Source organism: Pipra filicauda, unplaced genomic scaffold (genome assembly GCF_003945595.2).
Source record: "Pipra filicauda isolate LSUMZ 115617 unplaced genomic scaffold, ASM394559v2 scaffold50_size3627746_pilon, whole genome shotgun sequence".
NCBI lineage: Eukaryota > Metazoa > Chordata > Aves > Passeriformes > Pipridae > Pipra > Pipra filicauda.
The window spans coordinates 3,409,032-3,430,258 of record NW_024104654.1 but is presented as its reverse complement, the minus strand read 5'-3'; the positions used below and the strand labels follow the sequence as shown (position 1 = coordinate 3,430,258).

Sequence of the window (21,227 nt, the reverse complement as noted above, 5' to 3'; positions counted from 1 at the left end):
GCAAACTGCATCACTTACCAATTCTTGCCTAACAAAGCCCTATGGCCTAATTTCTGGCCTTTGGCCAAAGTCTAACTGAGAAGTTAAAGATTCAAAGATGATACACTCTAGTTACAAGCACAGAGACTAAGCACAGAGACTAAGCACAGCCCTCTTCCCTATAGGTTCTCAAGACAGATTTAATGCAGCCCCAACACTCTTCTCATGAAAGTTGTTCTAATGATTAATGGATCCATAGCAACTCCCTTATGAGCAATCCTCATTACATACCAAAACACATTGGGTTTAAAACAAACAAATGAACAAACAAAACAAAACACAAAAAACAAACAAACAAAACCAAACAAAAACCAAACTAACCCCTCCCACACACACACAAACCCAACCAAAACCAGACAAAAATCAAAACAAGCAAACAAAACAAAACCAAAAAAAACCACAAAGGAATCCATAGCAGGCAGACAGGCTATATGGTAGAGGTAGCTCTGTTCTGGCAACTAAGATAAGCAGTCTGGTGAGTCTTGGGGAAAGCTGGCTTCAGCTACCACAGGGAGATCTAGAATAGCTCTAACAAAATCCAAAGTTGCATCAGATGAAGATCCAGTACTGTGCATCTTCTGTCATCATTCAACTTCAGTTTCCACCACCCACTCTAACTAGACTTGCCTGAAACCTGTAAGCCCTATGAATTATTTACACAGTACCCCTGCTCTAGACATCCAGGGCATTAGCAGGTACCCTCATAACTTCAGTGCTGATCAAGAGGCAGCAGGAGAGGAAGAGGAAAGGCAGCATGCAAAATACACCACTATACTAATAGCACAGTAGTCACTGTTCAGACTTGGTTAATGAACTAGGCTGCAGATAATTCATTGGATTTGTCAAAGCCAGTTTAGACCAGGCATTTGTTCACTAGGCAGCACTGTGCAGCAGCTATGAGATATATGGACACAATTGCTCCTACCCTTAATGGGGTAAGGTGAGGGTCTTGTAGCTAAAAGCAACAGGCATGATCAGTAGAGTTGCTAACCTGCCTTCAGCCTACAGCAGTCAGATTAGCAGTAAGACAAGCCCACTGCTTTATTAAATTGTAAGAGTTCTGGAAAAACAATTTATTCAGGAGGTCATGTTCATTCTCATGTCTGTACGCATGTGTACAGGTATTGTGGAAGAGTTCAGTAGAAAGAAAGCACACATTTGTAAAGCACTGTTTCTTCAGTGCATCTCATCTGTTATACAGACACCAGAATGAATATTTTTCCCTGACCAGATATGAGTTGATAACAGTATTGAGGCAAATTTTAACAATTAAGAACAAAACACAGCAGAAGATAGCTCTATTGCCAACCAATCCAGTGATAGTCCCTCTACATTTTGTGATGGATCCCACTGCAAAAGCACAGCAAATTCAACACCATGTCTTCATCTCACCACTGCCAACTTCTGCCACTGGAAAGGGTTCAACCAGCAGCAAGCCAGCCATGTCTTACTGAACCCCATTTCCTCACTAGTGCTGCTGACAGCTTCAACATCCTGAATGCTGACCTGTGCTATGGCATTGTAAGAGAACGGTCCTGCAGGTGGAGCCATCTTTGAAACAGTGGGGCTCCCCCTCAGCACCTTTGAGGGCAACTCTCAACTCACCTTTACCAAATTCCCCAGATGTCTCTCACCTTTTACATCCACATTTGTCCAAAACAGAAACATAACATCCCCGAACCCATGAGTCCATACTCTAGAGGATGTTAGCAGAACACCAGCCTTCAGGAATTTATTTAAGTATATGACCACGTGGGCATACCCTGAGCACACCTATATGCCACACAAGACAGCTGATATTGCCTTTACAAGGAGACATCTAACTACAGGGTAGGAAACTAAGGTTAAAACAAACTCCCTTGAATCCCAGGGTTTCAAATCCATATATCCCTTCCTCTGCAAGAGGGAAGAAAGACTACTAAGTCTGATCATCAAGGACTGACTGATGGATACAGCCAGTCTTTCCTCCCAGCATTTCTTCAAACCACTTCTCTACTTTATAGCGATGTTACACGTAATGCAGAAGACAACAGGGAAGGATCACCTGGAGGAAGGAGTGACAAGGCTGCTGCAGAAGCAAGGCCTAAATTTATCTCATCCTGGCTCTGTCAGATGAAGGTCCTACTATTTGGTACAGGCATAAGCATCCAACTACTGCCTTAGATACTCAGACATGCCTTTGAATTGGCACAAAGCAGATACTGTCTGCATCACAGAGCACTTCCACTGCTTGCACAAGCCACCAAAATGAGCCTACCCAAAAGGGTAATCCAGCATCATACTACAAGTTCTAAGGATTGAATGTTAAACTAAGAACAGCACATAACCAATCAACTATATCCTTACTACTCTGTTATTTCTGGTTTTCTCCAAATATGCTTAACAAAGAACCAAGTAGATATGAAACAAATGATGAAGAGAAAATGAAGTTATAATTTATTCTCACTGAGGCAACTTTTTTTTTTAATAGAAGTCATACCGCACTGTTTATAAAGTACTTAGCAAATCAGATAGAAAATATGACTGTATGGTACCATTACAGAACATACCAGGTACCAAGCCACGCAGGCTTATGTGGATTATGTGGCTTATTGTATTCATTAAAGGTTCACTACAACTGTTAGTGGGACTGTTAATGGAAGCATTCAAGAGAGGAAATTGGCAACCAATTCATTCTCTCTAATTGCAGTATACTTTCAGCTGTGTCAAGCAGCATCCAAATGCCTTGCACAAAACAGTATCTTTTGTAACTGCCTAGTGCAGTAACTAATAAAATTAGTCTATCATGTTCTTATTTAACTCTTGGTGTTTTTTCTAATGTAATACCTACTAATTACATTGAAGTCTGACATAATGCAAGAAGAAAGTTAATACTGTCTTGTTAATCAGACAGACTATTTTAGTCCTCCACCTTCAGAACAAGAACTGTTCAGCAATCCCACATGGTGAAGGGCACACTTCACATCCATGTAGAAGACTGCACTGAAGCCCAGAGCTATGAGTGAAACCCACGCAGACCCATCACACTCCTTCAGTGAGAGAAACAAGAAATACCATCCCCAGTGCAGAGTGGACAACAGAGTTGACTGTTACCAGCAGGAAGACAATAAACCTCATGCTAACTATTTTCAGAGCTCTAGGAATAATAGATACATGGCAGAGGGATTCCACAGTCCTATATCACAATCACAACACAGGACATATGCAGAGAGGTAGCACATTCCTAAGATGCATTTTCTGTCTCTAACAGACATTTTCTTCCTTTTAAGGCACCTTCAAACGAGAGTAAATATGCTGGTGCAAGAATTAGCAGCCCTCCTCACCACATGGCAGTTTCCAGAGGACGTGGAATGCTAGACTGAAACCACCACCTCCCCAAGAGAAGAGTTACAGCAAGGGAGTGGAGGAATGGGTGTCTGCACTTCAGGTTTCTTACATTTGGACCCAAAAGAATAGTTCCTGTACTCTGAGCCTTGAGCACCAGGTGTAGAATCTAGTGCAGAACCTCTAATATTGATTACAACTGATCTGTACCACCAAGGACTACCAAAACCAGAACACAGAACAGTTATGATTAGGGCAGCTTAACAAAGACATTCATCTGCACAAAGCTCAAAACAGACTTGTGAACTTAATGAATATCTTTGGTATAGGACAAGTTTATTTTCAGTTTAATGATGTATAAACAGACTTGCAAAAAAGAAAACTCAACAGCAGTTCTATATTTAACCAAGGACAAGAGAAAAGCTGCCATCACACTCCTCTGCCTGTTCCCTGAAGGAAGAGAGCACTAGTCACAGATAAGAGAAGCTTACAGGTTTGCAGTATCAGCCAGTCTTATCTCTGCTCTGCAGCCTCAGTCAGAAGACCAGATCAAGGATGAGAATAAAGCTTATTGAGGTAGAAATTCATGTGGATTCTTCCTTTTCCCTTTGAAGCATATTATATCAAAAATATAATTGCCAGTTATTTCAATGCTGCAGCCACCTGCTACTGTTATGCTGAAGTCCTGAACTATAGCATAGCTGGACACATTTTCCCCAATAAAGCATTTTTATTTAAAAAATCCCAACATAAAAAGCCTTCTTATGCTGGTTGTTCTTCCTGGAACAGCTACCTTGTCAGGAGCATCTGTACTGTATGAGTTTTAAAAATATTCTTTCCTCTTCCCTCCACCCCCCTCACCAAAAGAGAGGTAATAGTCTTAGTGGCTTGACCTCTAAGAGATATATTATGGTGTTTCCACAGATTTTTCTGGGAAGCCTATACATCAGCCCCTGAACTGCTGGAGACTGTTGACAATGAATTTGATTTAGGCAGAGTTATGCTGACTGGACCAGCTGGGGCTGTGACCATATAGGTCTCCTGCTACGGTTCACACAGGGCTTGTCATTGCTGAAACATTAAATGACTGTTTTCCATCAGATTAGGATTCATCTTGACCTATTGCATCACTTCTGAGGTTTAAGTACATTTGTACTGTATCCATCTGTCACTTTTGAGACACTCCAGTACCTGCCTGCAATAGGCAGAGCTTTATTGCAATTGCTTCTAGAATGAGCAAAGACAAGAATCACAGACCTTTTCAATATTTAATTATCTAGTATTGCATAGGCTGCTGTGAATTTAGAGGAAATTAAGCTTATGACTCATATGCTAGTACTGGAGGAGTTTTTCATTAAAAAGTAGCCCTAGGGAGGAAAGGAAGAAAAAAAAAAAAAAGACGAAACCAGCCAACCACTGCTGAAAGCTGAATATCAACAGCTGGCTGACTCAATTTCCAATGACAGTGCATCCATCCAGGTACAGCAAGCACTGGTGTCTGATAAAACTAAGAAAGTCTTATCAGCTAGATGTCAGTCACTCTTCTCTCTCCTTATATTCAGGGCAAGGAATGGCTGAAGACACAAAACTGGTGCTAAACTCTTCAGGAGAGAGTTTCAGATAATCCTGACCTATAGCCATTCCTGGATTATATACAGGTTGGTCAAGTATCTTCATGAAAGTGGAGACACCTTGTGAAAGGGAAGTAGTCACTCCCATCCCCAGTATGTTTCACTTTTTTTTTTTTTTAAATAAAACATCAAAGCAAACACTCAGTTCTCTGAAATAACTACTGGGGACAAGTTTCATACAGCTATTTTTCATGAAAGCCTAAAAGCCTCATTTCTCTTCACAGACTATTACAGAAGATATTTAGTCATATAGGAGCAGAAGCCCCCAACTGGTAAGCATTAGTTTGTTATATCATGTTTAGAGGTTGTTAGAAATATTACTACCACAGTATTCCCCCACAGCTGTTCTATTTTGCTGTGAGTAGTAGAACTTCTCAATGGAGAGAAATCCCTTCCACTCAGTCACTATCTTAATACTGAGCTCGTTGTTAAAACAACAGTTCCTCATCACTGATAAGCCTTACATCCTAATAAATTTGAAGTCTCACACATTAAGGATACATTTCATTTTTAACATAACTCCTACCACGCAGCTTTTGAGAGCCACCACTGTAGGTGCTCACAGCACACAGTTTAAGTGCATATGACAACAGGAACACATGATTAGAGGAAGGAATTATTCTGATATAGATGTATAATTGTCTGTTGTCCAAACTTAAGTTTTAGCTACACTTTTACCAAGCAATATCTAATCACAGATAAAAGAACAAAACCATTACAGTAAAAAGCAGACATGGGTTTTGTTTGCTACTAGACCCTTACATGACTGATGTATAAACCTATCTATCAGGAAAACAGGCTTTCAGCTTTTCCACATAGAAAATTGAAGAAGACATAAGGATAGTCACTATTGACCTCAAAGCATTAGAGTTGAAGGCATTAAAAATAAATTTTTTTAACAAGTGCAACCTTTCCTCCTTTCAAAAAAACTCACCTGACTGAAATTCAAAGCTACAAGAAAGGTTATAACTTATCCTACCAAAATCTCTATAGACATGACCTTCTACTACCTTTCTCCTCTTTTAAAGTCTTCTTATCAGTGCATTATCTTGTCTCACCCACAAATTATGAATCTGGGGCTCATTAGTGTAAACAGAGCTGTAATAATTGCCATCAGGTAGAACTTGTTATTATCTAGTTAAGACTGCTTTCTGGTGAGGAGTTCAGCACAACCTATTCAGTTTGACTGGTCACTATGTTACCCTACCTGAATGAGTTTTTAGACAACTTATGTTTACTGTTTCTTTTTTAAGTGCTGGTATTACTACAACTATCTTTTACAGCTTATTTTTAAATTTATTTTTGATAGTATGCATCTTAAATCCTGTATAAACAACCAGAAAAAGTTATTGTAATTTTTTCCTCACATTTTAAAGCTTAATTCTTCTTAATTGACTTACTATTTGAGTGATCTTTCACAGTTTCTCTTATTGTAAACTGATTTTCCTTTTTACAGGTGCATATAATAGGAAAACTCCTCAAATATCTCTTCCTATCTTTCGGTGTATGAGATAATTCTAAAGCATCTATTTCTGCTTTGACCTTAGTTTTAGCTACTTGCTTTTCTTCTGTTAATCCAATTCTATTTTTGGCTATAGCCTCAGTCACAGCATAGTCTTCCAGTTGAAGCACTGCCAATCTTCTTAATGTAGGACTTCCCTTCCCCCTTCTTCAGGTTGTTAATCACTCTTCTTAAATTTTAGTCTATAAAAATAATATGTCAATTTCCTTATTAGAATTATTTATATTAGTGTAGAATCACTGTTAATAAACCATTTAAACAATAAAAAATAATGCCAAAAACCTACAGAAATATGGCTTATAAAATTCCCTTGTAACAATAAACCTTTATAAGAAATACAGGATTAAATAAGAGGTCATGTTCTGTTTGGTTTTTCCCAGAATATCCATGTGGACTTAGTTTCGTGAGGTCTGACACCACCAAAGCCAGATGGCAACTATGGAAAAAATGTAACTCTAATGGCTGTAAACTTACTTGACTAAAGAAATATATTTGTACACCTCCTTCTGTTTTCCTACACCACATAAATACTGTGTAGCTGCCTGTAATCTTCATATGCCCTATGAAGTAGATAACTAAAGTTATTCCCTTTCTCTGGAAACACTGATTACAAAATACTTGGAGCTGAAGTGAGACAGCTTTAGCTCCCCACAAAGACAGAAGCTACCACATCACTGTTGTCCTTCTCTACCTCAGTAAATTTTGTTTATCCTAAGGCTTCTCCTTAGGATACTGCTATTTTATTACTGAATGCTAGTTTGTGTACTAATTCTGATGGAAATAAAATATATGGTTGTTTACAGTTGCTGAGTCCCAAATTAATGACAGTATATGCTCCAATAGTACCATCTGCCCTGATTAGACATGAACTGGGACATAGAAATATAAATCCTACCATCTCATCAGTGGGCAAAACTGTTCTGATTTGATTTGCAGCCTGTAACAGTGATGCAGAAATTCAGCAAGATGTTTGTGTGTGAAGTGCTGGGTGTCTTACAAGGGACTTTAATTTAAAAAAAAAGGGGGGAGAACTTCTGGCAGGAAGAAGGTATAAGATTAACTCTTGCTTTGGTTGTTGGGATTTGTCTACATAGAAGATGACACTGATAAAAGAGTTTAATGTCTCTGTAAACAACAGCAATCCTAGCAGGAATGGCAAGTACACACACCCTGGGACTTTGGCTGCCTAATGAAGCAAAAAGGACCAAAAGGAGTACTAAATTATTTAAATCCTATGCTATTTAGCAATGACACAAAATTGCACTGTCTCAACAAAATCGTATCAGATTTATTATTGCAGCTATTTTATTCCCATTTTTCTCTCTTTTGGGCTTTGGCAGAAAGCCCTCAAATAAAATGGTTTACGTAATCAGCTAGCTGGCCAAAACTTCAACAAAACCATCCACTGTCGAGGACTGCAGAATCTTCTTATTCAGAGCCCAGTCTTTCCTGATGGTAAAAGTTTAGGACTGTTAAGGTCTCTCTGCAGTCCAGGCTGGGAACACTTACTGCTCTCTCTCCCATGCCATGCCAGACACGGTCTTTTCCATCTAACTTGAACTACCATAGCCAACATGGCTAAGCACACTTAAGGGAGATAGCACTACAGCTCCCATGATCCCTTGCTACAATAGCATGGAGTATGGAGTCAGTGATGGAAATGGACAACAATTTAAATGGCAGGTGTGTCTGTGAGCCAAAGTAAGACTTCCATGTCGGCTGTTTTCAATGGAGATCCTGCAACTAAAAAGAGACCTTCTTGGGCCTACTCTAGGATCTTGGATTTTGCACACCTCCTATGAGACACTCTGTCAGAAAAGAGGGAATGGTAATGGGGCAATAGTGTGTATGGAAAATGCTGGGTTCACAGTCCCAACTAACAGAAATCCATGACAGAAGGGCTACCTGGAATGCACTAGGGAAAGCTACATCTATATTGTTGGGCAATTTTAGCGACAGCATACATCTCACAGTAGGAAGCTCTTGATAAACTGGCATTAGCAATGCTGGAAGACACGTGCCATCCTACCTCTTGAGTAGGTAATGCATAGAACTCCCTTGTGGTTTGGTTGCCAGCTGTATCCAAAGGCTGCCCATGTTCCAGAAGCAAAAAAAAAAGAAACCTGGAATTCAGGATGTCAGAAAACATAGTCCAGGAAGCAGAACACTCTCAGAGTTTATATCTCTCTCAAGCTTTGTAGTGTGGCTGAGATGCCTAAAGGACGGGATGTCATCCAGAGGGACATGGACAAGCTTGAGAAGTGGGCCCATGGGAACCTCATGACATTCAACAAAGCCAAGCCCAAGGTGCTGCATCTGGGTCAGGGCAATGCCCAGTACCAATACAGGCTGGGGGATGAACAGACTGAGAACAGCCCTGAGGAGAAGGACTTGGGAGTGCTGGAGGATGAGAAGCTGGATATGACCCAGCAAGGTGCACTCACAGCCCAGAAAGACAATTGTGTCCTGGGCTGCATCAATAGCAGTGTGGACAGTAGATTGAGGGAGGTGATTCTGCCCTTCTGCTCTGCTCTGGTGAGACCCCACCTTGAGTGCTGCATCCAGCTGTGGGGTCCCCAGCACAGGAAGGACATTGACCTGCTATAGTAAGTCCAGAGGAGGGCCACCAAGATGATCAGAGAGATGGAACACACCTTTCCTATGAGGAAAGGCTGAGAGAATTGGGATTGTTCAGCCTGGAGAAGGTTCAGCCTGGGGACATGTTATTCCAGCCTTTCAGTATTTGAAGGGTGCCTACAAGAAAGATGGGGACCAATATTTAGTAGAGCCTGTTTCTATGGGCAAATATTTTGGATCTTTTCAGCCACTCCTTTCTCTTTCTGAAGACTGATCACCCCCTTTTTTTACCCTAATGAAGACCTGTAGGGTTTAAAAACTTTTTAAAGACCAGATAAGTAAATTTCAGATTTGTAGATAAGATCACTTCAGTCAAAACCAGGGGGTATAAACCTTTTTGCTTACTGAAGATTGTGGGAAAACTTCAGCAGAGGTCAAGATTTTAGTTAAGGAGTGAAGAGTGAATAGTCCTCAATCTCCAGGTAGTGCAGGCTTAGGATTAGTTTGGCTGAGGGCAGGGTTTGGAAGGAAAAGGCTAGCACTCTCTCCTCCCTTCTGTCTGCTAAGCTCTCATGAAAGCTCCTTTTACCTCCTATGTCCAAGCAGATAAATGGCACAAAGTTGGCTTCCAGATGTACACTTGTATCAGTGAAACTCTAGGAAAAAGATCTGACTGTTAATCTGTAAAGCAGGAGTAGTCCCCTCACCAGTCTAGGGAATCCCTGCATACTTTAATTCCCCTGTCTTTCTGTCCCTCTTGAAAACAAGGCACCGGGATGGATGTCAGTGTATTTCAGTTTAGTAGCCATGGGACCACTGAAGTAGTAACTATGGTGAGCCTTTCCAGTGATGCAGAAATGTTGAGTAAATGTCAACGATTTTAGATTAAAGTTTCCAAGTTAAATCCTGATTCCCAGATGTGTAACTGATATGACAAGTGCAGATGTAGCCTCCGTATCTGTTTCAGAGTTATGATGGCTGAGGTTGACTTTGTACATACTCTTTTAGTATCTTTTGTCTCCCATTTACAAATAAACTGCATCTATTAAGTTAAGGTGACATTTGCTTAGAGTACTTAAAGGCACAGAAAAGTCTGGGGTATTTGTTTCATATATCCTTTGTATAAGCATTGCATTGAATGTTCCTAGATCTCACAGGCACGGGATCTTAGATTGCTTTTACTGTGTTTTGTACGAATAGGCAGAACAGTGCTGGGTCAACAGGAGTGACACATGAACCCTCCTTCTGTTCAAAGTAGCAAATTCATCAGGGTGATGTTATTGTAAGGAGATAAACACTTCTGTTTTCACTCTTCCTGACTACCTGCTTATTTGATGAAATCAAATAAATGCGTTTGGTCATCTGCATTCAAGAGATTAGGAATAAAAAATCAAGAGCTTGCAGTCAGTGTTAAATAAGATATAAGGCTGCCTTCTCTGCTTTATAGAATGTATACATTAAATTCAGTTGTGTTAATCCTGATTTACAAGTCTAAAAGAAGGTAGGTTCATCAGACCAAACCCTTGGTTAAACAATCCGACACACTTTGTTGGATCTGTTATGAATTATGAGTCTGACACAACCACGGCTCTTACCATTTTAGTCCAATGGAAGACAAGTTCTCATTTATCTGCTCTTTGCACTGATACCCCAATGCAAAAATTTCCAAATGGCTAATTAGAACTAGAAATAACAAAAATATTCTATGTAAGGCTGAATAGCCGTGGAAATGTAGTGAAAAATCCACAGTATGTTTCATGATTCTTCATCACAACATGGAGAGTATTGAGACTAATGTACTGACACTTCATGTTCTTTTTAATTTAGGTTTAGTGCTCACCACAAGGATAACTACACCTCTAGCTGGGGTTTCTTCTAAGGGAAACCTGCTCTGAATGTCACATAAATGGATGTATGTGGCATTGTAACTGTATGGATTCTGTCGCTTCTCTGACAAATGCAAGTAGGTAGTTTGACTGGGTCACTCATTAAAATTTGTATCATGTCAACTTTGCCTTATTGTGCCTTGGCTTGAAATACAAAACTCTGCATCTTCTGTTTTCAGGTATGCTTGCTCCATTCGAGCTTCCAGTAATTGTATATTAAAAAATGTCCAGAATCAAGAATTACTGCCATGGTAAGACATGGGTCTCAACCAGTGGTCTGAGACCCTGGAACTTCCAAAGAGGCAGGCATCTATCCATTCTTGGGGCTGGAAAGAAACTGCCCAGGAACCTTTCTAGTAGGTAGGATTCATTATGAAAAGGTGGCAATAATGCTAATCAAAAATCTGAGAGCTTTCCTAAGAAATACTGGAATAACTTCAAATAAGACATTTTCAATCTTGATAATTCTTTTTTTTTTATTTTGCACTAAAAAAAATCAAATTTTATAAAATTTAACCTTTTTTTTTCTCAATCATCAACCATGTCAGTGATTTTTCCTTAGTTAACCTTTGAGTTTACCTTTAAGCTTTAGAGTTATCTAAAGCTCTCAGATGTCATGTCTTACCTACCCGCAAGTGCTCCAAAAGGCTGAGCTAGAAAAGATAAGAGACTGAAAGGAAAATATTTGTGTCAATAAAAAGGCCTGCTACACGTAAGGGCTGTCCCAGAAGCAGAAAGCTGTTGCTGCAGAGATATTCATCTGCCTTTTTGAAGTCTAATATATTGTTCTGCTCTTCCAGCTATATGTTCAAGACTGACTTTGTGATTAACTATCCCTTAAAAGAACATGTTGGCAATCAGGCTCTACAGACACTGTCTGTAACAGATATTCTGATATTTGTGCTATTACAGACTAATTAAAATGTGCCACAATGCAACATGGTACAAGAAAATAAATATGAAACACGTATCTGTCATAGTACTAAAGCTAACATGGGTGCTTAGAATATTGCTTCACAAGTAGCAAATCGGCTCTCTGAGACTCAAAGATTATTTGAAGGGTATACTTGACAGCTCAAAGAAGAATGGTCAAAGGGAAATGAACCAGCTCAGAGTACCGCCATGTAGCAAGTCTACAGAGTATCACTTGACAACTTTCTAGAAGAGCAGAAATGGATAACATGGTTGTTTATAGCAGGGCTTCACTACAATAAAAATGCTTTGTGCATTACTAACTAATTAAGGAGTGATCAGTTTGAGATGCTGACATCAATTTTCAGATGATCATCCAAAATGCCATGCAGAGTCAATGGGAGCTATCAGCTTGGAACTTCTTGAGGAGGGAAGAAGGGTTAATTATTTAAAAAAAAAAAAAAAAAAAAAAAAACCAGGAATGCTTGAGAGTAACATCATTTCTGAAGCCATAGATTTCCACGTAAAAAATACACCAACAGAGTTGGCAGAGATCAAGATTGTATTCAAACCTTATGGCAATGAAAATGCAATATACCAAACGACAATTCTTTCTATACCCAGTAAGTTTCATTCGGGAAGTATACCCAGCAATTTTATCATCTTGACAATATTCTAGGACCCTGAACAGACAAGCAGTTTTCCTTGCAATCATTTTACTGTTAGATATTTTCATCCTACATGGAATTACAACAGCATTCCTGCCAAATCACACTAGCAGGGCAGTGCTTTTAGGTCTACCCAGAAAATGAAAACAGTGACTTAATCAGCACAGGGAGGTACACTAAAAGCAGATACTGCTAGGGAACTAAAATCTGAAACAAAAGTCCTGTGGAGAGAGAGTGGAGCAGAGAAGGAATAAAATAGTTCCTGTATATAGACAGTACATATAGAGAGTACATATGTCTGTCTGCAATGGATTTATGAATAGTCAAATAGTATAACATAAGACAGTTCATATAGTGACTATACAGTGGAGTGGAATTTTTTTATTTTTATTAAATACATTCATTTAATTTAATCTTAAGAACTCAATTTAATCTTAGTTAAATCTCTTATCTTCCCAACCAACTTCTGAATAACTGTATTCTTCATCATCTGAGTGGTTTGATCTTTAATGGATTTATTCATGATTTCACCTCCCCCATCACAATAAGGCAAAAAAATGTTTCTTTTGCCACACTACTTAGGACCTTTTCTATTTACAAAGTTGCTCCACAGTAACTGTGCACACATCATCTTTTTCTAATTCAGTGTCGTAAGCAGAGGTATTTTAAATTCCCTCCTATCCTAATGCAAACTGACTCTCATCACAGCCAACAAGCTTTAAGTGAATTACCCAAGACAGCAGAACATCAAGTTGGCCTCCAGTTAGCCCTGTCACTGTCACCACCTCACTTTACAGCTGAGCAAGATCTCACACTGATTGAGAAGACTCCCCTTTGTGCTACTATAGAAACGTAGTAACATAAAACATGGGGTTTATTGTGAGCTCTTTGTCAAAAGGCATAATTGTCACTGGTGTTTATGTAAATAGGACTGGGCCTTTGATGTGATTGAGTGAGCTGCACATTATAATATGTTACGTGCCAGTTAAACATGGATGAAAAGAAACAGGAGCTCCGTCACACTTACACAAAATTACCACCACGCAGTTCAAGTGTGCATAAACAAACACGTACTAAAGTAGTCTATTTAGTAGTAACTTCTGACATGAAACAAGTAGAAGTTTAGTCTTCACCTGGAAAAGTTTCTCATCACATTCTCAGGGTAGAATTTCTGTGTGCCAATGCTATGGTTGCAATTGTCTTCCTAAATGTTTCAATAACTCTTGATAATGTTCACGGGCAGTTAAAGCATTTGCCGAGGAAGTACACCCCTCTGTTTACAGGTCTACCGTCACTACTCCTGCCAGGTACATTTCTCACGCAGAATAGGGCTTTTGTTCTTAGTTAAAAAATTTAAATGTTAGTATTTTAGGAATTTTTTAGCTCAGCACTTTGCTGACCCCCTCCATAGGGTATGCTTGTTTAAAAATGCAGTCAGGACAACTGCTAATCCTCCTGCAAAATAGGATGTAGATATCCCGTGAGTAGATATGACTCAAATGAGCTTCAAGGTGAAAGCTTCTAGCCTTCACTGTGTTTCTTACACCATCTAAACCTGTCCTCCACAATACCAAATCGCACCTTATTTGAAGCATCAACAGCCATACGTAATTAATGCAAAGCTGATTAACTATTTCACCTGTAGCTCCTGTGCATTTTACATATATCTATAGGAATTATGTCTAACCTGTAATGGCTGTAAATGGCTACAGATAGAATCAAATAATCATAGAATCATTAAGGTTGGAAAAGACCTCTAAGATCATCAAGTCCAACCTTTGACGGAATACCACCATGCCCACTAAACCATATCACAAAGTGCCACGTCTACTTGTTTTTTGAACACTTCCAGGGATGGTGACCCAACCGCTTCTCTGAGGAGCCTGTTCCAATGCTTAACCATTTTTTTCTCAAAGATAGAAGCTTTGAGCAAAATACATGGCCTGTGTGATGTTATAACTGCTCTGTATGACACTTCTCAACAGTAGCAACCATGGTAATGATATCACAGCACAAAAATAGCCCAAAGAAGTTCTTTCATAGACATTCTTCCAACAAAAGAAAGAGATGGATTCTTTGGAAAGAAGTGATTCTAAGAGATAGTCACTGTTCTTAAGACCAAAACGACAGCATAAACCATAAGCAAGTATTTCACAGGAAATGTAGATGGCAAACATACAAAAGGAGCATTGTCTCATATCATGTAATGATGTTTATATTTCAGATCCTCATAAACTGAGAGAAGATTCTATTGCTGCCTTTACACTGAAAATATTTCTTCTTGCTGATGTGTATCATTGAGCAGTTGAAAAAGACCACAGTAAATAACATCAAGATCATTTGTACCTTTAATCCATTATAAAGTTGGAATTCGATTTTTTTCCCTAAAATAAAAATGCCATTGTATATTCATCCAATGCCTTATTGACAGTTGCTTATTTTTAGTGATTTTAAGGAGGCAGGAAGGAGAAGAAAAAGTTAGTCTTTGATGTCTGTGGTTCCAACAGTAAGGAGTTGGAGACTTCTTTGAGAATAATTTAAATCTAATCAATTTAGCTCAGCTGGTACAACATTACAGCAATAAAAAGGTTTACCTGTACAAAGAAAAAAAAAATCGATTAATGAGCAAATGCATAAAAAAGAACAGGACTGATCATTTGAGTGGCAGGAGGTGACTTTCCATCTCTAAATTCTCCTTTTCACATCATCTGCTTTTCTGGAAAGTGCTTCATACCAGTGCTAAGTTTAAAACTTTACCAAATATACCAATTACATTTTATACTGTATGAGTGTAGAAAATCTGAGATGAAAAGATATCATTAGACACAGAGGTAGTGTTCTTGACTAAAGAAGAATGTCTATAAGCTACTAAAATACTTCACATAGTATGAAAATAAATTTCAGTGACTCAAACTAAAACCTAATACTTTAAGATTACCAAAACTCTCTCAAAAGTAAACAGAACTAGCAAACAAACTACAAGTCTTTAAAGCAGGGAAGATCTTCTGTTCTAAAAAGGAAAGAAGGTAGAACATTCTGATACATAGGTGCCAAGAAAATCCTGGTGCATAGAGATAGGGTTACCTGATCCTAACTAGGGATCACAAAAGAGTGACCAGTTCCCCCTCCACACCATTCAGCTCAGAAGGGTCTTTGCAATGCCACCACACAACCACATCTGTACTGCTTTTCAGTGGCTCAGTCTCCAAATGTATGCTTTTACAGTTGGGTTCACACAGCCCAAAGCCCCTCACTTGAACCTGTTTGGCCCACATAGACAGCAGGTCTGCACACCAAGCCACAGCATGCTGTAGCAAACAGAGTTCCTGCCTTTCTGTTCCCTGTTGGCATTCAGACTCTACAGGCTGATAGTGAGCCACATCAGCACTGATCCAGGTGACCATGTAATCATCTAATGTCTAATGTTGACACAAGCAAGGCAATGGGAATACACAGGAATGGGGAAGGTAGGACTTTCTTTCTGGGTGGCAGAGAGATTGGCTCTGTTGTTCTAAGCCATCAGTTTGCTCAGTGTCCTAAACCAACTACAATCATATCCTTTAATAATTCTATGTAGTAAGTCACACAAACCTCTATTATGTAATTTTTTAGGCGTTATATATACCTACACTAAATATTACTCTTGTCATCCTTAAAAATACTCTAGATAGGAAATATATTGTTCAATAGCTAGGAAGCAGTGATCATAATGCTAAACAGCAACCCCATCTTTCTTCAAAGTATGATCTAATTTGGATTGTATTTATGTGAAATGAAGAGAACATGTAAAAGTCGGAAGCTGTGTATAGATAAGTCCCAGAGAGAAGATCTGGGCGCCTCAAGCACACAGAGCATAACTGAGGCACAACTTAACCACCCAGATCCACAAGTACAATGGTGGATTGCAGGTGACCAAGCTCTGGAACAAATTGCTCAGAGAGATTGTGGAGTCTCCCTCACTGAAGATATTTAGGAACCATCTGGACACAATCCTGTGCCATGTGCTCTAGGATGGCCCTGCTTGAGCAGGGAGGTTGGACCAGATGACCAGCTATGGTCCCTTCCAACCTGATCCATTCTGTGAGTCTGAGTCTGTGATTTACAGAAGTTAAACCTTAAATTCCTTATGTATCCCACATTCAAGCTAAACACTCTCCAAGTGCCAAGCATCCAATATCCAAAGGGAACCTCGGTTTGGATTCCAAATTTTAGGTCACAAACAGATCTGTCAAACTCCAGCTCTGGAAAAGGAGCCTCCCTGTAAGAGGATAGGGTTTCAGATTGGACTGCAGAAGTCAACACAACCCCAAACACTGGAAAGTGGAATCTGCTTAACTGCAACTGTTTCATCTGAATGGCTTAGGCTGAAGATAAGTAAAGCTGGTAATGTGCTAAATCCTACTCTGAAACCTTACCATTTCCTATGAGCTGTCATTACACATCTCTTTGCTTAGTATCCCACTTACTTCAGCAGCTATGCAGAAGTCCTTGAAGTTCTGTCCTTATTACCAAGGAGTGAGGCCAAACAGGGAAATATTACTGGAGTGACCAGGCTGTGCAGAGGAGCCAAAGGAAAGGTGGTTTCTCCTTCAAGTTAGCACTAGCCTGGTTCCATGAGCTGAACAGCCACAAGTGGCTGGAGGACATCTTCAAGTACAGTGCCATCCAAAAGCCATCCAGCAAATGCTCTCCAAGGTGCTCTGAGATTTCACCCAAAGTAGAGGTGATCAGGAAATGTGCTTCAAAAGCACATTCCTTATTGAAACAAAAAGTGCTAAAGCAGCATTATACTGCACCCTTACTCACCGCAGAGATCGTACTAAGCACCTAAATATTTTGCACAGGAAGTGGTGTCTGTAAGTCACTGACAATGTCACCAATGCTTCATCTATCCCTAAGTACAACATACCACAACTAAATTCTGAATGCACCTTAGTCCTACAGAAGTAAGTCAAAGTCCTTTGGGACCAGAATTCTACCTTCAAAGTATTCCATTTTTGTGTATTTTCTTATGAGCTAGTTGAAAAACATTTTCCTACGTGAACCTCTTAAGAAACCTTATCATTTACCTCTCTGCAGGCTCACTGCAGTGCCTGATGCTCTTCCCACTCCAGAACACAGGACAGAGGACCCTGACCAGCCAGGTGGGGTGTGGGGCACCCCTGCCTCCCCTCCACCAGCCATACTGTCCTCTGAGCAGATGCCCAACCAGAAATTTCCCTGTCAAAAACCATCAGAACCAAGAGAAAGAAGGGGGGCACATTGCCCCCTCCGGACTGTTCCCGCGTGGAGTGTGGATGCCGGGAGGGCCCTAGGGGGTCCCGATGGGATGGATGGATGGATGGATGGATGGATGGATGGATGGATGGATGGATGGATGGGTGGGTGGACAGATGGACGGACGGACGGGACGACGGAAGGTGGTGCAGTGGCTAGGGAGGCCCCACGGGGTGCAGTGCCGGGCCGGAGCCTGGAGGCGGGGGCCGGGTGCGCGGTGCCCTTGTGGCGGGGGCGGCGGGCGGGCAGCGCCGGCCTGCGAGCACCTCCATCCCGACCGGAGACCCCGAGGGCGGGGGCGGCACTGCGGGATTCCCAAAGGCCCCGGCGAGGGGGCGGCGGCGGGGCCGGGCGGCCGCGCCATGGAGGCGCCGGCTGCCTTCCTTCCCTCGGCGCGCCTGCCTTCCTCCGCCGCGGCGCCTCCTCCCCGCGCCGCTCCCGCCCGCCTCGCCTCGCTCTTTCCTCACCGGCCGAGGAGTGGATCTTGGAGGACTTCCGCCGCAGGGACATCTTCAGCGCGGTGTCCAGGCCGGCCCTGTTCGGCATGGTGTGGCCGGCCGGGGCGGGCTGGCCATGGGCCCCCCCGCACGCAGACGCCGCGCTGCGGCCGCCGGCACCGCCGCGCCCGGGCTGCGGGGGCGGGCGAGGCGCTGAGCCCGGGCCGGGCCCCGCTCCCCGCCGGGCTGGGGGTCCCCTCCCGGGGAGCCTCCGTGCGCCTAGTGTGAGCCATTGCAGACGGCACGATAAAGTCAGGGTTTTGTGGGTTCTTTTGAGGTGTCTGTCTGGAACTAGGATTTTACTAGACATTTTAGGAGTATAAAGAATCCCAGCGAAGCCCCCGCTGGGATCAGGATCCTTAGCCGGGATTCTTTGATCCAGTTACAAGGGCATCTTTCATCACTGTGGCATGCCGCCAGCCTCATTACAAAAGATATCGTTCCTCCTCAAAATGTCTGGTAAATCAAAGATAAAAAAAGAAATAGAGGAAATATTAATCAATACAGCACTTAACTCTTACAGCGCATCAGCTTTCTGTGCAAAACATTTGCAACCATGAGAATTTACCTGCCAAGGACAGGCAAAGAGGAAATGTAAGTGAATAGGGAAAAAAAATAACTAAAAAGTTGCCTCAGTCTCTACATTCATCGGTCTTAACCAGGCATAGCTAGCAGTGATTGCCATGTCTTAATGGGTTACCTTCTCTACCAAGTGAGCTTCAAGGTAGCATAGTTTAAATGAGGCAGAAGCTCCCGTGAGATGAGGATATACTGAATTTTGGGAAGACCTACTGCATAAGAAATGGTCCTCGGTACCTTGAAGGTCTGTGAAAAACGGCCCTGAATCTGTGTCTAAACCACTCTACCATACAGAGTTGGCTAGCATACAACAATAGGGAATGTGGGTGGTATTTCAAAGGTCATAAATAATGCAAAACTGCTGAATCTCGCTGTACTTTGATGTCCTCATAATACGGAAACTGATACTTTCCAGCTACAGCTTCACTAAATGTTGCGAATAGAATTTTGGTTGTCAAATCACTTTGTGCTTCATAAATACAAAGTAGTCTAGAAATTTGGCATTTTACACTAACGGCTCTGAGTGCATCATCGCCCACCTGAAGATGTTTGCTTTGGGACTGGACTGCTGCAGACAGACATTTCTTGCCTATGAGAAACTATTACTTGTGGATTTTATCACTCTGGGAGAAGGCTGGTGCAAGAGCTTGTGTGAATGAAATCATCCAGTAAGGGCAATGCTGAATGCTGGCGTTCCTGCATGCCTTTCCCATTTTAAGTCCATGACATGGAGTTGATTATTGTCATGAACATCATTTTCTCCATCAGCTTACTCTTTCTCCTCTCCACAAATTATTTTCTGTTGCAGTCAGTGTCTTTGCCCCAGTAGGAATTGCCTGGATAACAGAATATCAGTTCACATATATTCTTGGGTAGTAGACAAAAATAAAATGAAGTTCACTTTGGGTTTGAGCTGCCAGATCAAAGTCAAAGAAAGTGCTCCAAAAAAAGGACCAAAAAAGAATGGCAACTCCTGGTTTCATGTTTACTTTTTTAATCAGAAATTAGCTGTGAGGTGAACTGTGTTTACAGGACGCTAAAAGTATTGTCAAACTGTAAGCTGTCAACCCTGTCAACCTGTGAGCCCGTAGCAGCTAAGTGCACTCATTCCTTCACCTGTACTGCACTTGCTTTCACCTCTGCACACTCAATGTTCTCGAAGAGTGCTCCAGATAGCACATCATCTGCCTTGCATTTACACAGGCTACTCACTTGTAAACTTAACTACTTGAGCACTTTGAAGAGATTTAATTACCCAACCCACACTTACCTCCACAAGCCTGAGATGTGTCCCTGTGGAAGGAAGCTCCCTGAACATTAATGAGCAGGCATTTCTGTAAAGCGTAATGGCATGGAAGAAAGAAATCACATCTTTGCCCCTGCATAGACTGAAAGTCTCAGAGGGCCTGCCTGCAATGTCTGTCTCAAGTCACAAATTGCTATAATCGTACACTGCAGTCTAACGGGAAGCTGAGGGGAGAAGGTGGACTGCAAAAGTGTCTAAGGAAACCAAGCGTGCAGGATAATCTTGGTACCTGAGAAAGGACCTGGATCCTGCTCAGCAGGCTTAAGAGTGGGGCCCGCAGGAAAACTAAGTGTACAGTCCAGAGGTGAACTCATGTTGGTTATGTTTCTGAAAGCTCACGTTCATTAGTAACAACTGACAAGCTGCAGGTGAGCCCTGAGCTTTCAGAAAAGAGGCTGATTGTTCTGCTGTGCAGGACTCACCCTTGTCATTGTGTTCTGCAATGCCTGTCTTTGTCGTAGCGCTGATGTGCACTAAATTGTGTATTATTGGACCATGAGTCAGGGCAGTATTATTCCCTGGGGTCTGTCATAATGGATCCATGTTTTGAATGATGTACCAAAAACAAAAGGAGTTGGTATTTTTCAAATTAGAATGTGATGACTTTTCTAGTATTTATAGCAATGTACTTTCAAAGAGCTCAGTATGCATAATAATTATTTCAGTGTAATAAATAAAGCAAAGGCAGGAAGAATGGTCCTGTAGTTAATGTGCCAGACTGGGAGACAGGATATCTTTATGGTATTTCTGACTGTGCCAGATGCCGTCTGGGACCTTGGAGAGATTGTTAAGCCCAAATTTCCAAAAGATGCATTCTCTGCTACAATTATTAATGTTATGCAAAGAGTTTGGTTCTGGGGGAAAAGAAAAAGGGAGCACACCATTCTCAGTCTAATCAAAGAACTATTAGGTGAAAGCTAATTAATACAGAAAAGAAAAAAGAAAGAAATTAAAAAATGCTACTACTACTTAAACAAAAGAAAAAAATTAGGAATAATAATGCAGTTCA

At 41.1% G+C, this 21,227-nt stretch overlaps 1 protein-coding gene across 1 annotated transcript in view; it reads right to left on the bottom strand.

Annotated features, from left to right (window-relative positions):
* The window catches only part of LOC113991089 (phospholipid-transporting ATPase IB), a 178,825-nt gene extending 160,402 nt beyond the window's left edge, over positions 1-18,423 (bottom strand). The window contains exon 1 of the mRNA XM_027727165.2: positions 18,304-18,423. Coding sequence (XP_027582966.2) covers positions 18,304-18,382 — 79 coding nt within the window. The 5' untranslated portion in view covers positions 18,383-18,423. The remainder of the gene's footprint in view (positions 1-18,303) is intronic.
* Between the last annotated feature and the right edge of the window lie 2,804 nt (positions 18,424-21,227).